A 21,155-nucleotide genomic window follows, 5' to 3' on the forward strand; every position below is an offset into this window, starting at 1 on the left:
GACCTCGGCTGATAGTAGTGCATGCAGGTTCTGAGGACAGATTTGTTCCAAATGCACTGTTAATATTTGATGCTAAACTCAAAACGGCAGATTGACAAGTGCCCAACAACGCCAATAGGAAGGATGACATCAAAACTTGGCCAAAAAGGCACGATATTGCGTTCAACGACAAAATGCTCAAAGCCCAACTGTTGTTGCTTGCCAGATCTAACAAAGCCGGTCCCGCATATCGCATAGATACCATGCTGAAGAAGCATGGGCATGTTGTTCTACGGTTACCTCCATACCATGCAGATTTGAACCCAATTGAGTTGATTTGGGCCAATGTCAAAAATTATGTTGCCAGGCAAAGACATCGCTTCTGGCACAATATAAAGAGATAATGTCAGCACTCAGTTCCAAGGAATGGTCGGAATGCTGTAAGCATGTCCAAGCTATTGAAGATGGGTACTGGCAACGTGAAATCGCAGTTGAAGCAGAAATGGAAAACATCATTGTCGAACTTGGTCTTACAAGTGAATCAGATAGCGAATCGTACTGTGACGATTAGTGTTGTTATATCCTGCTGCCAGTATTAAGTTTACAGTGCACGGACACACAATAAACATCAACAAGATATTATTAAGGGATTGTTACATTGGTCCTATGACACCTTGGCATTACTTTCAGTTATTTCAAGCATGGCCAGGTAATGTTTTTGCCAGGCAGAAGAACGTTCTACTTTGCTTCATTACAATGTGATTAATTCACTTTTGGAAAATAAATTTGTTTGATTTTCAGCAAGTACACATGTGTATCTTACGCACACACAATTGCAGACAGATGGACAGTTGTTTTTCAGGTCACACCTCATATCAAAAGCAGATTCTGTAAAGGTATGAAACATAGTAACTTATGAGACAACCATTAATGGTTTTAAGAGACTATAAATTCCCATTAATTTCTTAATGTAAAATACAAACAAATGCACCTGCCACTGTCGAACTCAGTGTTCGCTGAGACAGGCCATGTGCTTCACCCATCGCACTAAACTTGATCACAGACAAGCTGGGGCCCCTTCGCTAACAATGGCAAGCGCCAGTGGGTGGTACTCATACATGCTAATACGGGTCAATTGTCAGGTCAATGCTCAACTTATCCTTGTTTGCCAGTAGTCCTGGACATGTGATAAAACTAGGTTTTCCTAGTTTCCATGTGGAAAAACCACCATGCCACCCAAAAAAGATTTGTCTCCAGACCAGATCCAAGAAATTAGCGCCCTTCGCGGTGTGCTCCCAGCAGCCAAGGTCAAGAAGAGCTTCGGTATTGGGTCCACAAGGCTCTGTGAGCTATGGCGAGAGCCATCCAACACAACCATATTGCCTGTCGGAGAACCATTGACTGACACCCTCTTGCCCGCTAGAGAGATAGCTCCAAATATGACGTCGCCCTCCAGCACACCATGCCTGCTATAGAACCGTTGACCGAAACCCTTTTGCCCACTAGGGAGATAGGTACAAATCCGACATCGTCCACCATCCAGGACTTCTACAACCGCCTGGGGAAGATCGAGGCCCGTGCAGAGCAAACCATGACTATCTTGTTGTCTCATGCGGAGCAAACCAGGACTAAGTTGGTCAACATCTTGTCTAGGCTGGACGAGAATGACGATTCCCCTCTCATCGAACTCCGCTAGGAAATAGAAAGTGTAGTGGAGGCACAAGAAGAGACCCGTCTGGATATCCAGAAGGTTGGGCAGGTCGTAGACTCGGCTCCAAAGTGGGCATGGATTACCCTAGCCACTGTGTTTATCTGGAAGGTAAACAAAATAGGAAGAGACAAAATAATAACTTATAGGTGTAGCAGGCCATTTCTTCCCCGGTCTATTCTTTCCCCGGGGAGAATCTGGCCTTGGCCAAACTTTCCCTGGGGAAGTTTTGTCCTAGGATATTCTTACCCCAGGGAAAGTTTGGGCTTGGATAAAGTCCCCCATTCCCCCTTGTTTAAACTAGGATATTTTGTTCTGTTTTCTATGAAAGGGGGGAGATTCTGGCCTAGCTAGGCCACTTCTTCCCCACTCTTGTTCTTGTATCAAAAGAGGAAATTTCTGGTCTCGCTAGGCCACTTCTTCACCACCCTTGTCCTTATATCAAAAGGAGGAGACTCTGGCCTAGCTAGGCCCCTTCTTCACCATCTTTGTTCATATATTAAAAGGGAGATATTCTGGCTTAGCTAGGCTACCCCTTCCCCACCCCTAACAGTAAATATTTCATAATATCAGTCAGGTTCTCTTGTCGTCAGTTTGAGGTGTTTAAGGTATTGTGATTTGGCATCAACGGCTCGGCATCCCACACATCATCTAATGTAGTAGTAACTGGCCTTCCATTTACGATAGATTCTATTTCGCAGAAAAGGGTTGAAAGACCGTTGTCATCTAGAAATTGAACACTTTTCAATCAAGAATTCATCACCTCTCTCACTGTTTGAATAAGCCTTTCCCAACTTCCACCCATGTGGGATGCTGCTGGTGGATTAAATGTCCAATCTATTTCCTTTCTGCTCATGAAATCTTCAATGTGCTTCATATTCCAGTCTTTAATTGCTTTTGACAGTTCAACTTTGGCGCCTCGGAAATTAGTTCCATTTTCCGAACGCAGCTTCTTTGGACAACGGCAATGTGATATACATCTCATCAGTCCATTGAGAAATGAATCTGTATCAAGACCGTCTAGTTTCTTGAGGTGTATAGCTCTGGTCATCAAACAGGAAAAGATACCATAGCGTATTACTTCTGACTGGCCCTGTTTCAGCAAGAACGGCCCAAAACAGTCTAGTCCCACACTAGTAAACGGCGGATGTCCAGGGCTCACTCTGTCGGAAGGTAGATCAGCCATCCGCTGAATATTTGGCAATTTTTGTAGCTTCTTGCACTGTATAACCAGCCAACACACCGTTTGATAGACAGGTCAACGAGAAGACAGCAACACTCGACCCCGGGCACCCCTTCTACATGGACTAGAAAAAAAATATGTGTATGTTTCTTTCTTTTTTTTGACTAGATAGAAGCTATACCCACTTGGTCTCTATGGGTACTTCGACTCTGGGAAGAGCAACTCGACTTCTCAATTGTCTTTCCTTTTCCGAAATGCTCAAGTGGCAAAATCTGCATCTCAAATCACTTCTCATATCTTGTAGCCATAGACAGGAATCGTCAGCATAGAGAGCAGCAGCAACAACGATCTGTTCTCCCCTTTGTATTTCGCTAGTGCAAACCTTTTGCATGTATCGATTCCCTCTGGAACGTTTGCTGTTTTTCGGTGTTCGTTGGATGGCGGTGCTGCCACTTCCATATCCTTGGGCCCGCCGTAGTTGGGCAAGGCGGAAATAGTGTGGATCCTGTCTGTGGGCTTCGTTTCTCTGGCGAGCTGTCGGAAGATACAACTCTTTCCTGCACTAGCAATGCTCTAACAAATGGTTGAGGAGGAGTTAGTAGCATAGGCACCAGCGGAAGCAGTTGTCGTCGTAGAGGTCCTCTATGTTCTCGAAACAGCCGTGGATGGCGATTTGGTTTGGCACTTAGAGTGGGAGTCGCTCCGTGGGTGTGTAGGGTGTCTCTTTGTTTTTTCAGAGAACTCATTTCTTGCTGCGAATGCAGTGGTCTATGGTGCTGTGCTTGCAAGTCGAGTTATCGTGCTCGAACAGGATAGGCACTGGTGGTAGAGTGGCGAGGCAGTCAGTGTATCGGTGGTGTCTGTCCTTGGTTTTCATACCGTCAGCGAGAACGAGTCGGAGTTCTTACATTTCAAAGTCAAGCAGGCGATGAAATTAAAAATTCCTACGAATTTAAGAAGAATGTGTATACATTTACAAGGTCGACCAATCAGAGGGCTTGCTCTTTACTGTACAAAACGTTTTTCTAATAAAATTATCAAGCATTGTCACGTGACCCTCGTCCTTGAAATTAATTTTATGTCAGTTATATGAGAAGTTTTTTTGTTGTTGTAAAATTGCATGATTGCCATGGAAATGCCCCAAAAGAGTGATGGTGCCGTTTCATTGCAAGTAATTTCATTAGAGGGAAATGTTTAGGTTTGTTTTCGTTGCAGAAATTTATATGTTAGGAACTGATCAGTGTCATCATAAAATATTGCTGGTTTTGCATTTTGTTCCTGTTGCTGATTCAAAGCAGAGAGTAATATGTTTTTGCCAGTTCAGTTTTGTAAGGCATGCCTAATGTAAAGGTAAATTTCGATCCCTGTTCTGACATGCACCAGACAGAGGAAGTAATTCTGATAAATTAATGTATTGTAACCTTATTTGAATCTCGTCTCATGTTTCAGGAGAGAAGGAGAAAATGTCTTTGTTCTCTAAAATATTTGGCCGGAACAAGAAGAAGAATGTAGGAACTCCTCCAGCAGCTGTTGTGAAGGAAGTAGAGTATGCAACATTCTCTGCACAGTTCCCTCCTCCTGAGTGGCATTGGTATCAGCAACAAGTGGAGAAACAGAAACGCACAGAAGAATGGGTTAGTCAGCAGATAGCCAAGTCATGTACCCTGCAATATCTACACAACATGGTGCCACCAGACAGCACAGTGAATACTGTCCACCAGACAGAGGCCAGGCCAACAGCAGCAACTAATGGGAGTCAGGCTATCTCCAGGCCACACTACAAACAGCAAGAAAACAACATCTCCAATAGAAAAGTACATGGACGACGTCATGGAACAAAGTCTAAAAAAGATAAAACAAATGCTAATGAACAAAATCTGAGAGTTAGTGATGCTGTGTTGTTTGTCAGTACTAATCATGAAGTGACCATGCCCACAGTATCACTGTCCCCTGTACAAGCAGTGGATGATGACATTTATCAGTCTGTCATTGGCAGTAAGTCTGCTGGACCACGACATTCAACTCCACGATTCTATGACACCATTCCCTTACATCGAGATGTTGGGGGCTACCGTGAGCATATTCTTAATAATCAAGATGATATAGATCAATGTTCTTACCATCCTCATCATCAAAGACGTCCTCATCGTTCAAGAAGGAAGGGGGATCATAGCAGTTTAGGCAACTGTGATAATCAACATCAAAGTGACATAAGTTTTGAGTATAAAGGCAGAATGCCCATAAAAAATTCTGTCTTTGTCCAATCTAGAGACAGTGGTGTCAACTGTATTGGGCTGTCTACAAGTACTAAAAACAATGATCATCAAAGTGTTCAGCTGACATCTCAGACACCAGATCCAGTAATAGTTAGAAATAAGTTGGATAATTTGGAGGAAGAAACACAGACTGCTGAGCATGAGTTTGTGCATCTCAATAATACGATGACATCAGAGTACCAAGCAGAGTTTGGCAAACCTTCTATGAACAACAACTGTTATGATAGTTCTGTAAATGAGGAAAATGGGGGTATGCAAATAGTATGTGAAGCTGAAATCAATCGCGAACCAATACCTGAAATTGTTCTTGACACAGAGCCTCACAGAGTGATAAGTTGTCAAGATGTAGCTGAGCCTGCTAGTAACAGTGGCAGTCGAGATGCTCTCAACAGTGAGAAGAGCTATGACACAGTAGTAGCTGTCAAGAAGAGCGAGAATACCTCTCAAAGTAATGACAAGAAATCTGATACTCTCAGTGGCGATGTGCGTGAGCTTAGTCTTGTGGATAGTGGATTCAGCTCACCAAGAAATGTTAATATAGGTGCATTTGAACCTTCTAAACAGTCCAGCAATATATCTGAAGGGTGCTCTGACATAAAGAATCATAAACAGTACATGAAAACCCAACCTCAGGTCCCTCATAATTCTCCGAAAGAAAAGTGTCCAATAAATGTAGAACACCGTCACAAACACTCCACTCACATGCTCAACAATCACAGACACTCAAGAGGTTACAAGTATGACAATGAAGACTGTGGACAGAATAGAGTCTCTAAAGATCTCCATGTATTTCAGCAGCAGCAACTTACTTCCAAACGGTTTGGCCTGAACGGAGAGTTCGAAGTAGTTGGTGTTGTCTGAAACTGGAATTTTGCATCATTCCGCTGTTGACTTGTACTTGACTTTTAAAGTGCATATATCATTTCTGAAATCACTCTAACCATGTTTTAAAAGAGTTTATCGTTTTAGCATTTTTTGCGTTTTTAGGTTTAAAGTCAGCTTAAAAGCCATAGCCAGCATAATGTAGGATATGCTAAGAGTATCAGGGTCCCGTTCCTCAAAGCGATCGTCGCTAAGGTGATCGTAACTCCCATACTTTAACATAGACTTACGACAGTCGTAGCGCTACGATCGCTTTGAGGAACAGGGCCCAGGTCTCCTACATCTGGCCTAGGAAAACACCCAGCAGGATTTTGCTGCTTCATTTTTCTTTATTCAACTGGGTTGGAATTCACTGACACTATATGGTATGTGATTGTCACTGTTCCATGGTTTTAAACACTATAATTCCCTTTGTTCATGTGTAAACTGACAAGGTTCTTACATTATGTCACTTTGAAAGTGATAATGAACATGCTGGTACATTTGTGTGTATAGTGGCAATTGATGTGTTTACCAATGAGAAGGTTGCTGTAGCATTGTTTGTTAACCTTTTGAATAAGTCATGTACACTCCTGTCATGTAGGTATGTCAGTATGCTCACCTGTTAAAGGGCATTTAGTATCCATAAATCTTTTTTAATTTCAGTGGTGATCTAAACTGTTAGAATTCACAGTAGAACATCACTGCTATTATTGTGTGCATCATTTATGAGTTCTGTTTCAAGGCAGACTACTTTTGTTTTATGTTTTGATCACAAGCATCATGTTTTGTTTTCTTATTCAGAGGTTGAAAAAGCTTGGTATGCCAGCTGCATACCAATATAAAAATCATAGATTAAATTTACCCTGGAGAAGAAATATCACTGGCGACTTCTTAAACACTTGCAGCCAGATTTTAATGAGACCATGAGGTTGAGATCAGTGCCCCATTAGGACAATCAGAGTCAATATTGTTCCCACATCCAATTACCATCCATCTCAAGATTAATTTTCTTTATGTCAATCAATCAATCAATCACATCCACTCGTCTCTATTATTGCAAAGAGAGTCTGTGTTCATGACACTTCTCTTCAGTCTCTATGCAAATTGCAAATGTTCAACCACAAACTCAACTTTATAAGCTAATAATGTGTTAAAGGCATTTCATGAGGTTATTGCCACAGAGTGATAGTCATTTTGTACAGTTGGGTTGTTTCAAATTTTTCATTGGTAAAGGAATGTGATATAAATCTAATAATTTCTTCTTCTTTCTTTGAGTGGCATTTTAGAAGTTGGGAAGCACAATATAGAACAAACTTTATGGATAACAACTTCTTTTTATTCGTGAGTGCGACGTTTCGATACAGATTCTTGTACCGTTGTCAAGCATAATGGAACATGAAGAAGGGAGCAGTATATATATACTGGTTGTAACAATGTAAAAAAGAAAACAACATAATTAACATAATTGGCTAGGCAGAAAGCTAATGAAGCCAGAGAGTAGACAAAGGACAGGCGTAGAAGCCAATGATGTACAAATAATAATGAGATGTTTATACAGCAGAGTTTATACAGTAGATTGGGCTTGGTGGATGAGTGCATCATAAGCGGATGGAATGATAATAATGCTTGAAATTGTTTTTGAAATTTATCACTGCAGTCATTTGATACCGTTATGTACCATATAAATTAACAGGGCTTGATACTTTGCATATGTATAGTGCCCTGAAATCATCATCTTTAGATATGTTGACATTATCTTCCTGTTGATGTGACTAAAATACATTTTCAACATATGAGGAAAGAGCATAAAAAGAGATCAGCTTATTCAAAGGATGTGTCTTTGTTTGCACATTCTGGTTTGCACTTGTGCTTTTTTATTTGTCACAGTGAAAGTCTTCATGCTATTCCAGGCAGAATGTGGGTTATTGTTTGAAACTTAAGTTTCAGTTTTATCCCCCGCCGCGCGTTTAGCACGAAGCGGGGGATATAGTATTACTATTAGGCTCCGTCCGTCCGTCTGAATTGGAATATCTTAAGAACCGTTGACTAGATTATTTTCATATTTGGTACCTAGGTTCATCACAGTATAAGAAAGGTCCCAGTCAGGTTTGGTGACATTGACCTTAATTTCAAGGTCACAAGGTGACTTTAACGTTTTACCCTTGTCAGCGAGATATCTCAAGAACCGTTCTCTAGATTTTCTTCACATTCAACACCAAGCTTTATCTAAGGAAGGTGCAGGGCCCAATTGATTTCGGTGACCTTCACTTAATTTTCAAGGTCACAGTGACACTTTGAAGATTTCACCATGTTAAATTGCCTGTTAAGATAGTCAGCAAGATATCGCCAAAAACTTTCTCTGGATTTTTTTCATATTTGACACCAAGCTTCATTTAATGAAGGCGCAGGGCCCAGTCAATTTTGGTGACCTTCACATAATTTTCAAGGTCACTGCGACTCTTTGAAGATATCAGCATGTTAACCTGAAGTCACTGGATTTTCTTCATAGATTTTCAAGACTTCCCTTGAATATTTTTCAATAAGCAATTTCTTTAGTACCATTTTTGCATATTTCATACACTATGACATTCATGTCAAGGTCAAAGTCAGTCTTGAAAATATTTGTGTGTTTGAACAACTAAAGAGAGGTTGACTGGTCATTTTTTTGTTGACATTTAACTTCATCTTAAACTTTCATTACTTTTTAAGTTTGATTTGATAATTTGCGGCAGGGGATTATGTCACCTTAGTGACAATGCTTGTTTTCTTTGTGATTTCCCTTGTTATATATGTGATGTCCTTTTGCATGGATATGACTTTCTTTGTGTTGTTTGCTCAAAAAGCTTGATAATCTTATTAAAATAGATCTCATGCATCTTCATAATTCGTCAGATGATCAAAATAAGTTTGGTAAACAACTTCAACGTAATGAATAGTTATATCAGGTGAGCAAAATGAAGCTTTTTTAACTTTGACGATTTTAATAGATAAATCACTTTCCATTTTCATCTGTGTGAGGTAACCTTTTCTGTGTTGTTTTGGACGGACTAGTTTTGAGCTCACTTGACTAAATTTCAAGTGAGTATATGCAACGGACTGTTTGCCACACAGTTTGCTGTCATGGCATGCACAATATTCACCGTATTGGTATTTGGTTTGGGGAAAGACATGAAAATATAAAGTTTTTGTGAACTTAAGAGAAACTGAAATGATTTGTTGAAACTGTAAATCTTTCGAAAACGTTTTATTGCCCACCATTCATTCTTACAGATTACATTGTTTCATATATCTATCTATTGGTCATGTTTTTTTATGCCATGATTTATTGATTTTCAATGTTGACAGCAAGTTATTTTGAATGTTAACATATATTATACATATCCAGAAACCATGCACTGTATTTTACATTTTTTACAGGAAAGCACATAATATTAGTTTTACATAAGTTGGGAGATTTTGTAACCTATGCTTGTCCTCAGTGGTGACTAACTAGATCTGGTGTTCAAGGTTGCTTACTGGCCGGTTCATTGGGAGTCATTTACTCGTTTTTTTAAGGCTGCCTTCATATAGCTTAATTATGAATGAGTGCTGTATTAACAACAACAGACATACAGAATGTTTACCAGGATCACAATATTTTGTTGCGTCTTTAATGTTTGCAGAAGAAATAGTTTCTTTATGATATTTCTACAGAAAGAAATGACCCTGGGAAAAATGGCTGAGTAGGTATGATAATCACTGTAAAATGTAAATGTAGTCATGTTTGTTGAGGTTTGTGACATGACATTCAACTTCCTGCGTGTCCTGCCGAGATTGGAGGGTTACAAACACTGGGCAAATCTAAACTCTCTCACTTGCTCCATGTTTCAGGCTGCATGCTCTCAGATGTAATATGCAGTTTCTGAGTTTTTGGATTACGTTCACTTTGTTTTATATTGCCATTCCCTGATGTATTTTTAATATATGACAGCCTTTTTGTTGCAGTCAGTCAGTTTTCATTGGTACTCCTGTAGTTGTTTAAATGAGATTTCCACTTAATGAAATATACGACTTCCTCCTCCACATTGATCTTACAAAGCACAAAATGTGCCCCTTCACCCTAAGATCTAGTCTGTCGTACAGACCCTGAAGCAAATATATCCAAGAAAGCCCACGCAAGTCTAGAAAATGGGGTTAGTCTACCTAAGATCCTTTAGGTTTGGTTACCAACCAGACTTAAGTTCCTCATTTTCCCTTGCTTTCCTTGGCACAGCAGCTGACCCCTGATGTACTTGTGAACTACATGTATAAAAATGTTCACATTTACATAGTTACATCAATTTGTAATGTGTGGCAACATTCCCAACAGTGATATGTCTCACAGCATGATTACAATGCACTGAAGTCCTTCCAAGTAGCCTCCTCCTCCCTGGAGAACAATACCGTCATACATGTCTGCTTATCCATGTTCATCATCAAAGAATAGGGTACACCTACACATCGAAAACAACATTGCTTTCCAAATATCCACGTACCAAGTGAAAGGTGGATATCATGGGTTTACTGTTGGTATTTACAGTTGAAAACTTTAGTGATGGTTTCCAGTTGAAGGTGTGGAAGTAAAAGGTAAACTAACACTGTACATATCCACTGTCTGAAACTCAATGGAAACTATAAAATGAACTAACCTCAAACAAGACAGTGAGTTTTAGTTAGGTGCTGAGATAAGAATGGAAACCATCAAAATGTACAAATCATCTCTTACTGCTGAATTAAGGTTTGGTCTGGCAAACTTCAAAGTGACTACATATAGTCAGTGGTGTATGAGAAAAAACAACCCACACTACAAAAAATTAAACGTAATAGGTTGAAAAGTGTTTGGCAACACAAGTTTTCTAAATAACAAATCTTACTGTCAGTATCATTGAAGCAGCACCTATAATTGTTTCAAGTTGTCTGCACCATGCATGCATGGAGCATTGTCTTTACTTGACTGTGCCCCCAGTCCACAGATATCTTAAGTGCTTCTCAGGCCCTCAACAGTGCTTGTGCATACGGTCAAAGAAAAAACAAACCGCATGGAGCATATATATTATTGAGCTTGTGTACTACTTGTCCACAGAAGCATTACTGCATGAAACTTTGCATATGAGATGATTGAAAATTGTGTACATGCCATATTTACTTTGAAGCCTGCAGTGTTGTTGACAAAATATATTTCATGGTGATGTCTAGTTAGTTCCAGACACCTAAATTCAGCCTTGTGTTTTGATATTCCGGGTGTCCCGTAACATGCAACCACACTGGTACTGGACTGTCAAGCAAGTGTTCATCATGCAACATGGGGGATTCAGTAGCTTCAGCTTTGGTGTAATAGGTAGCAACACAGTTTCATTTGTTCAGGGCATTGAAATCAACAATTAAATGCTTTGTAAATAAACGGGAGGACAATAAATTAAGAAAATAAACAACAAAACCACATTCATGATTGTCTAGAAGTTTGAAATTATGTGACGTAAATCAATGTGTTTTAGATTTGTCCTTGCATATGGAATAAATCACACAATTTTTAAAGTGAAGAAGGGGCCGTGAGTAGCCTAGTGGTTAAAGTGTTTGCTCGTCACACCAAAGACCTGGGTTCGATTCACCACATGGCTACAACGTGTGAAAAATATATTCCATTTAGTATATTAGGCGAAGTAGTGATGAATCTTTTATGACTGGATCACTGAATGTTGGGGATGACACCAGGAGTTCATAAAAAGTGTAAGAAACCTCTTGTGTGGGTTGTCATATGAGTGAAATATTCTCAAGCACGACGTTAAACCCAATTTCACCTCACCTCTTGTGTGGGAAACTTTTATTGTATTATGAAGCAACACAGTGAGATTCTCATAACATGTTATATTTGGGATTACACTTTCTTAGTAAAGTACAGATTCTAGTACTTTTGGGATTGAGTCCCATCCGGGGATTCGAACCCACACCCTCAGAGTCAGGCACCTAATCGCCAGCACACAAAGTCAGACGCCTAGACCGCTCAGCCACTGTGGCTTCCACAAAAATGGAAGTCGGACAACTGGCAGTCTAGACTGTGGACTTTGTGTAACCCATGTTTCTAAAATGGCATTGTGTATTTCATAGTGAGATTCTCATTGAAAATTAATTTTGAATGTGTTCATGAAATCAGAAGGCATCATCTTTCCCAACCCCTGGCTGCAAGGAGTGTACAGTGAAAGACTGGATGTGTCAAACTTATCAAGATCAGATAGCTGACGAATCATTTACAAAAACTGTCATGTAGTGTAGTTGTATCATGTAACACTTTCCTCCAGTGTTGACACCAACAGTAAAACATATTGACATGTTCCACTTCTATACTGTGTAGGATGAAGATGTTTTGTTAATTTGTACATATATTGCTTGGACATACAGATTACCAAGATGTCTGAATATTTAGTCCTCTAAATTCACAAACATATGTTAACTTGTCTATAATGCCTGATTAACTTATTGTTGCTGGACATCAGTGATAAAAATGTGTATCATATCCATCTACTCCATCAGCTAAATGATTTGTTGTCTTGGGAATGAAATGGGGAACATATAAGTAAAGTTATGTGATGGGTCTCCTGTGATGCCAGCTCACATGCATTGTTGTCTTCTTACACACTTTCTGTACAAGTAAAAGTAATGGCTATTGTTTACAACTAAGTCTGTTTCTATTTTCATGTCTTTGTTGATTAAGTTATTGTTGTATATTTTGTATATTTTGTATAATTTATTCTCTGTATATATGTCGTATATTGTAACTTAATTACAAAACCCTCTATGTGTGAACAGTAATGATTAAAATGTTTCTTCCTTGTAACTGTGTCACATGTTTAGGTTTTCTGAAAATCAAGTGAGCTTGCTGTGACCTGTTTGTTGTTTTTATTTAGAAACAACTGATCATTGAACTTAAACAAATAACATTTGTTGTCACCATCAATATTTATCCAAGAGGTTCCAGTTGCTGACTTGGGTATCACATTAGCAAAACATGTTACACCTATGCTTATCAATCGAAATTATTTGTTCAAATGTCGAAAATGTAATGAAACTTGGTTTATTGGTATGCAGTTTGTTCGTGCACACAGCACATTTCTTTTGACAATACTTTAAAGGTTAAATTTTTAAACTTATCCTATCTCACAGTGCACTTCTCTCTCTTCAATCATGGCGTGGAAGCGTGCTGTAGACTAAGTTGAATCAAATCTTCTGGCCTCTCTCCCACCCAATCGTTCCCCACCGCTCCCATTGCTGGACACATCAATCAACCCTATAAAGCATGCTAAGCTCTCTGGACGGTCACATGACATCCCACTACTGTCATTCTCTTTCTTGTCACCCACAGGTAGGGGTACAATGTGTGAAGCCCATTTCTGGTGCCCCTGCTGTGATGTTGCTGGAATATTGCTAAAAGCGGCTTAAAACTCAGTCAGTCAGTCAGTCACCCACAGGTGTAGACCTGTATAGAATAGGCCTTGTCTGCCACTCATCTTGTCTCTCATTATGGGAAAGAAAGATCGTTCTACTCGGAAGAGGAAATACTGTGACAGGTGTAGAAGTAACTTTTCTGCTGCGGATCCCCATACTTTATGCGTTTATTGCATCGGCTGGTGCGATTGGTCTCGTCGGTGCTCTTACTGTGCTATCTTAGATGATGATGCGTTTACTGCCTATTGGGAGAGTTGGTAGCAGGGGAGTGGCAGACAGGGATCGTCCATCTGAGGGTCCCTCATCATTGAAACAATCTAAACGGGATCGCCCATATAAATCAGCTCGGCGTTCTTCACAATCAGTAGTGGAGGATTTTTTTTACGCTCCCCTGGACTCATATCTCAGTGCAAATCTACGATGTTTATTCCGTCCTCAGCCTTCTAGTCCAGTGACAAGACACTGATTCATACATTGCTTTCCCAGTCATGTCCTACGGCTCTCGTGACGATTTCTCAATCGCCCAGAATGGCAGTCTCAGCTCCTAGTGGCAGTATGGCTAATTTTTTCTGGTTCAGTGATCACCGTTTCTACAGTTACGCATTGTAGTGCAGACTTACCATCGGCGATGCCTCTGACTCCTGCGATGATTTCCAGTTCAATGATTCCCCTCAGTTTGGCGGTTCCGATTAGCTCTGCAACTCCATTTATTATGATGCATCAATCCAGCTCTGCTCTACCAATTGATCAGGTCTTCAGCATGGAGCACACTTTCAGCCTAGTGCACCAACCCCATACGGGTCAAGAGTTCATACCAGTGCGCTGCTCTCATTCAGTTCGGCACTTCAGACCAGCTCTTGATTGGTTCAATGCTTAAGACCAGAGCGCCACCCCCGTTCGGTGCTTCAGACTAGTGCATTGCTCCCGGTTGCTTCAGTGCTTCAGACCAGAGTGCTGCTCCTGTTTTGTTCAGCGCTTCAGACCAGTGCACCACTCCCTATTGGCTCCGCACTTTCAACCAGTACACTGTTCCCGTTCGGTTCGATGCTTCAGACTAGTGCACCACTCCCAATTGGTTCGGTGCTTCAGTCCCGTGTGCCTCTCCCGGTTGGTTCAGCACTTACCTACAGTGCACTGCTCCCCTTCGGCTCGACACTCCTGACCAGTGCACTGCTTCCAACTGGTTCAGACCTACAGTCTAGTGCGCAGTTCTCAGTTGGTTGCAAGCATGTTTGGCGCTTCAGTACAGTATGGCGCTCACGCTTTGTTCTACAATCTTGACTACAGCCAACACTACAGCAGTTTCTGCCGGTTCGACGGTTCCTGTTAGTGTGACGCACCCTCATCAGCCTGTTTTGACATCACTTCAGCAGACTTTGTCTTCTGCTACTACACCATCTACGATTACTGCAACGGCTCCATTTATGTCTACCCGGTCTATTATTCCTGTTTCTTGGGATCATACATGGGATAGTACCGGTCCTCAGCCTCTGAATTTCAACACGGCTGGGACCTTCCCCAAGCGGCTCCTACTCAGGTTTTGTGACTTCTGTCGTCTGCTCCTTTGTTGGATGAAGCTCATCTTTCCGCCACGCCATCTCCTGCTTCGGAGTACCTTTCTACTTCAGATGGGCGTGTGGATGCTGTTGAGACACCACAAGGTCTTACGTGGATTGCTGATAATTTGAAATTACCAAGGAGCAGGTCGATAGCGGACTTGCTCTCTTCCTCGCCTAGGCCTTGTATCACACAGTTGGCTACATCATTGGATGACGTCTTTAAGACCTTACGGAAAGTTAAGGATGGATTTGTGGCTCCCCAGTTCAACCTTGATGCAGCACATGTCCATGGGTTTGCTACGCTGGTCATTTCGCCTCCTGTTGATTATATTACGTTGTTGGGGACCAAACACCTTACCTACATCAGGAATTATCCCATCTGGATTCGGCAGTCTGCAAGATTTTGGCTCCGTTCCACATGATCCTCATGGCCTCAGAGGCGGTCCCCTAAATCTGTCCTCTTGGGAGGACCGCTTCAAAACCAATCTGTTTTGACAGCCCTGGTCCAGCCGGATGCTCTTTAATGGAGTGATCAGAGAAGTTGCTGGCAAGGTCGGGCAAGATGCACAGCTGTAGGTGTCGGTGGAACTGCTGAAGTTCAAACAATTACAGGTGGAAGACTCTCTGCGACAACGATGCCCAGCGCACTATGTCCCCAAGAACCGGGACCTCCGTTCATCATGGTCTGCCCCCTTTCGCGGTCACCTCTCCTACCGTAGCAGTCCCAGACGACAACAGCATTCCTTTACCAGCTCCATAACACCGCCAGGTCCAACCAGCCCCATGTAACAGGATCTACCAAGCAGTGACTCGCTGACATCGGCGCATGACTGGGAACTTCAACCTCCAGTCGTGCCAGTTATCGACGCTTTCCATGGGATTTCAACTTCCTCTAGTAGGGTCTCCTCCCTTGATGCTCCACCCGGTTCGAAAAACATATCCTGCAAACCAGTCAGCCGTTCCGAGAACCACAATACAAACCTTACTTCAGAAGCTTGCGGTGGAATCACTCGCCCCCTCTCCCGACACTCCGTGATTATACTCTCCAATTCCTCGTCCTTAAGAAGGATTCAGACATGCTCAGATTAATTTTCAACATGAAGTTTTCAACACTACATATCTACAACAACCTCCCTACTTTTGGGTGGTCTCGGTGGCTCTTCTACACACCATCATCAAGTTGGGTGACTTCATGGTCAGTCTGGACCTGCAAGATGGTCATCTCAATGTGTCAATATTTCATGGGCATTGCAAGTATCTCCAATTCATCTATGAGGGCATCCACTATCAGTGGCATGTCCTCCTGTTTGGAATTTCCATGGCCGTGGTTATTCACATGGGTCACGAAGCCAATCACTCGGTTTCTCCACCTCAGAATAGTGGTGTGACGATTCATTGATACACATCAATCCATGGGCCGCCAATACAGTGAATCGATACAAAGTTTTACATTGTCGTATATCCCGATACGATACTTTAAATGGGCCACAATATATCGATGTTTAACTTTGAATATTGCCGAATCGTGACATCTGTCAAGAAAAAAGACTTACTTTTGTTTGATGATTAAAACATTTGCTTACTTATTTTCCTTGATTGGCATTTTAGAAGATGATATTTGATGAACAAAGAAATTTTTTCTGGGTTACATCTTCTTTTTATTTTTATTTTAAAAAGATGTAACCCAGAAAAAATCTCTATGTACTTATTTTCCCTTCATAAGTAAACGTTTTCTCAGAAATTCTTGCGTCAAGAACTGTGTCAGACATAGCACTCGCATGTTATTAACATTCACAAAGTCCGTGTATAAACGTAATTATCTCTTTTCCGAAGGAACATTGAACAACGCTGGCGGAATTTGATGAAATACTTCAAAATGGTTTTGATCTTAAGGTGTTTTATAGTTGATGTTAGAATTAAAGATTTTAGTATCGTGATACGTATCGTATCGCCACGCTTATATCGGGATTCATATCGTATTGCAGCTTCAGTGAACAATACTTTGGCAATATATCGTTGTGACTAAAATTTTAGTATCGTGATGTATCGTATCGCAGGTTGTATTGTCAGTACCAGCACTACCTCAAAGGCATTGTATTCGAAGCCTCCATCGACGACTGCATCATCAAGCTACTTTGCCAGTCGGAACCGGTGTTCGACACCGATCTCAGCAATCTGTTTGTTCCCAGGGACCGGTTTCTCAAGATTCAACGTTTGGTTCCCCTAGCGTTAACGCAACCCAGATCTCTCCGTCAGTGGCAGGAGCTTCTGGGTCTACTGACATTGGCCCAAGCACTCACTCTTAGGCGACAGCTTCAGGTGAGGTGAGGTGAGGTGCATTTGGGTTTAATGTCTTGCTTGAGAATATTTCGCACATTGATGACGTGCATGTGCGTGTATGTGTATGTGTGGCTGCTTGTACTAGCCCAGACTTAAGCTGGTTTTATAGTGCAAGCCCACTGAGATACCATGCCACAGTGAAGCATGAATACCCCACTCAGACACATTATACACACTCCGAGCCAAACAGACCTTGTTGTACCCATTAATGCCGAGAGCCAGGCAGGGACCAACAAGTACCATATTTTAACGTGTTTTGGTATGACGCGGTTGGGGATCGAACCCGTGATCCCCACTTACTGATCCCACTACCCACGGAGCTCCATCACGGGTGGGGAGGTCACCTACTAGATCTTCAAGTGGCAGGGCTGTGGTCTCCCATAGATCAAGCCTGTCACATCAACATATTGGCGTTCAGGGCAGTAATACTGGCAATAACTAATTGGAAGCATCTTCTTCAGTCCACCAGCCTGCTGGTTCGTTGGGAAAATGCCATGGTGGTGTAGTACATCAACCAGATGGGATCCACGGGTTCCCCTCAGCTACTTCACTGGGCTCAGCAGTTCCTAAGCCTCGTGGACTCAGTCAGATCAAATCACATCCCAGGGGTGCAGAACGTCATTGCAGATGCATTGATCTGATCAGCTTGACCATCCCTGACAGAGTGGAAGCTTCATCCTCAGATATTCAAGACTCACTGCTTCCCGATTTCGAGCCTGACAGTGGACCTCTTTGCAACCGGTTCAACACTCAGTTTTCAAGTTTTTGTCCCCAACCCTGGACCCTCTGGAGTGGGAACATGACACACTGGCAATTCCTTGGGAGGGTCTCAACACATACGCTTTTCCACTGCTGGCGTCACTCCCTCGAGTTCTACTCAAGATACGAACGACTCAGAAGATAACTCAGCTTTTCGTCGTGTCTTACTGGCTGGCCAGAAGTTCGTTTGTCGCCCTACAAGAGCTCGCCAATCCAAACCCAGTACTGCTTCCCTATCGAAACGGCATCCTGATCCATCCTAACTCAGATCAGCTCCATTGGTTGCCCCAGACTCTCCATCTACACGCTTGGCGCATCTGCATAAATCCTAAATTGCTAAGTCTTATTTGATGTGAATGGCTACATCTATTACTACAGGCCATCGTACTTCTACAAGATCACTCTGCAATTATAAATAGAAGAACTTTGAAGCTTATTGCAAGGTGAAGGGCATTACTTCCCCTACTACAGCATCGCCGCAGATAGTTCTTGAATACTTGTAGCATCTACGTTCTTCCAAGAAGTTGAATGACTCTACATTGGCCATGTATCCAGCTGCCCTCAATACAGTAATAGCCACAGCCTCGGATGTTAAAGTCTCTACTGTCCCTGAACTCCCGTCTCTACTATGCTCGTATAAGGTTGCTGACCAGTCTCGAAAATTCCGGCCTCCAGTCTGGGATCTTTCAGGCGTCGTCAGACATCTCGCCTCAGACTAATATGAACTTTTGGCTGACAAAAATTTTGAACATATCACCTTCAAGACCTTTTCCCTTATGGCATGCCAGTGTTTACCTTGGCTTAAGGTGGGATTTTGTTGCCAAAATCAGTTGTCAGGACAGCCTTACAGACTCTTCATCATTCCGCTGCTATTCACGATCTTGACGACACTGAGGATCTCTCCCTCTGCCCTGTCAGGGCTTTACGGTTGTATCTTGCTGCATCTCAAGACCGTTGTAGACAACACAAGAGACTGTTCATCCCATTGCCTATGGGCGGTGGGGTAGCCTAGTGGTTAAAGCGTTCGCTCGTCACACCGATTACCCACATTTGTACAATGTGTGAAGCCCATTTCTGGTGTCCCCCACTGTGATATTGCTGGAATATTGCTAAAAGCGGCGAAAAATATACTCACTCACTCGCTCACTCCCATTGTCTACAGCTTCATCTGCAGAAGTACAACCTTGACGTTTTGGATGAGGTGTACCATCGTACTTGCCGCTTCTACCGCATACACTCACGAGACAAGAGCCTTGGCTTCATTGATGGCACTACACAGCAACTGTTCTCTTAACACCATCATGGAGGGTTGCCTCTCACTATCACCGAGATCTCTGTCACTTATGTGGAGGGTCTACACCAGTTTTGGTCCGTTGGGGTTGGTGCAACAACTTTCGTTGGCCTGGAACCCTTGAAATTCCAGGTTAGAATGAGCCTTCAGTGACCCATGCTTGTCGTAAGAGGCGACTAATGGGATCGGGTGGTCAGACTCGCTGACTTGGTTGACACATGTTCCCAATTGCGCAGATCGATCCTCATGCTGTTGATCACTGGATTGTCTGGTCCAGACTCGATTATGTACAGACCGCCGCCATATAGCTGGAATATTGCTGAGTGCAGCGTAAAACTAAACTCACTCACTCACTCACACACGCGTCAGCTTGGAACTGCAGATGAAGGGGCAGTACTGCTAAGCATCAGTCTTGCTACCTTGTACTTCAATAAAAGATATCAATGTTATCTTTCTTGTTGGTTCTACTTTACTTGGGCATAAATCACCTCACCTGACATAGCTGGAGCATGGTTGTACTGTCATACCAATGAATCTATGGACTTTGAGGCCAGTCTTGTACTTCAGGCGGTCGCTACTCCGCTTACTGACCTCTACTCTCTGAGCAATTACGTCATTGAAGTGTTGATTTCCTATTACCTACGAGGTTTTCGAAGCGTTCCCCTCCTAAGTTCTTTTCTCATCTCAGAATGATTGATTGGTACTGAACATTAAACAAGTTGAACACTGGGCTGTCTTACCTTTCACCGCCTTCCAGCGTGTGTCTGTGGGGGATGGTTTCGAAACAGCGGCTGTCCAGATTAAGGTCTTAAGACTTAATTCACTTGGGTCTTCTGAGAAATCGGGAGGAGGCGAGGCTTACTTGCCAATCTGCGTCCTTTTGTCTTGAACAGAAGTTGAACACAAGTCGATTCAGGACTGCCCACTCCCTAGAGTTTTTGTGCTGTTTAAGCCAAGGGGCTTATCAATATGAAGCAACCCATCACAAGTATTGACGTGTAGCTTATCGGGAGTTGGTGCTTTCTAAGGCCTCCTTTTGCAATGCTTCTTCACGGTTGTTACAGGGTAATCTGCGACCCACCGTCCAACCGTGGGATACATGCATACCGTGAGATAGGATAAGTTTATAAATTTGGAAATTTTATGTATAAATTGTATATTTACATACATATCCTATCTCTCGCGATGGATTCCCAACCGGTCGCAATACAACCGTCGTTCAACCGGACGTCCTTTCCTCACAGATAGGCACAGGTCCACGTTTGGCGTGGTTCAGACTCCCGAGAAAACAACATGGTCCTAATGCTGAAATGTCAGTAACTTCAACACGTTACTAGAGAAAAGAACAGAGGTTTGTTCTCGTAAATCACCTCTACTGTGATCTAAATGTTACATATGAACACAGTCATTGAAGTGAAAAATAAAATTAATTGCCAATGCAAGTATTGAATAATGTATAAAAATTATGGTTTAGTATTCTTAATTTGACGATACATGTTGCTATATTATATGGTAGTTGTAAGAAATATTTATCGATACAGGATTTGTTTTTAAACATCATATTTATTTTCATTCCTTTGCCGCTGCAATCCATTCCAGATAACACTGGTCCAACAAACAGAATTTAACGTTGGACTTTTATGGTAGGGAATTGTCCCGGGTAACGTATGGTGGCATGATGAGAAGGGTGGAGGCTGTCATCCAGGCACTTTGCGGATACACGAGATACTGATTTTAG

At 42.1% G+C, this 21,155-nt stretch overlaps 1 protein-coding gene and 1 long non-coding RNA gene across 3 annotated transcripts in view; both read left to right on the forward strand.

The window, feature by feature from the left end:
• LOC124259517 overlaps positions 1-6,187 on the forward strand; it is a 121,123-nt gene extending 114,936 nt beyond the window's left edge. For both annotated transcript variants that reach the window (XM_046693649.1, XM_046693650.1), the window contains one exon: positions 4,320-6,187. In XM_046693649.1, the coding sequence (XP_046549605.1) occupies positions 4,320-6,007 (1,688 nt within the window). In that variant the 3' untranslated portion in view covers positions 6,008-6,187. The remainder of the gene's footprint in view (positions 1-4,319) is intronic.
• Positions 6,188-8,076: 1,889 nt separating this feature from the next.
• On the forward strand, positions 8,077-8,846 carry LOC124259522. Its single transcript, XR_006893859.1, has 2 exons — positions 8,077-8,116; positions 8,761-8,846. It is a non-coding gene; the product is annotated as an uncharacterized LOC124259522 (long non-coding RNA).
• Positions 8,847-21,155: the final 12,309 nt, after the last annotated feature.

The sequence above is a fragment of the Haliotis rubra genome, unplaced genomic scaffold, assembly GCF_003918875.1.
Source record: "Haliotis rubra isolate DU_JTF1 unplaced genomic scaffold, ASM391887v1 Scf726, whole genome shotgun sequence".
Lineage (NCBI taxonomy): Eukaryota > Metazoa > Mollusca > Gastropoda > Lepetellida > Haliotidae > Haliotis > Haliotis rubra.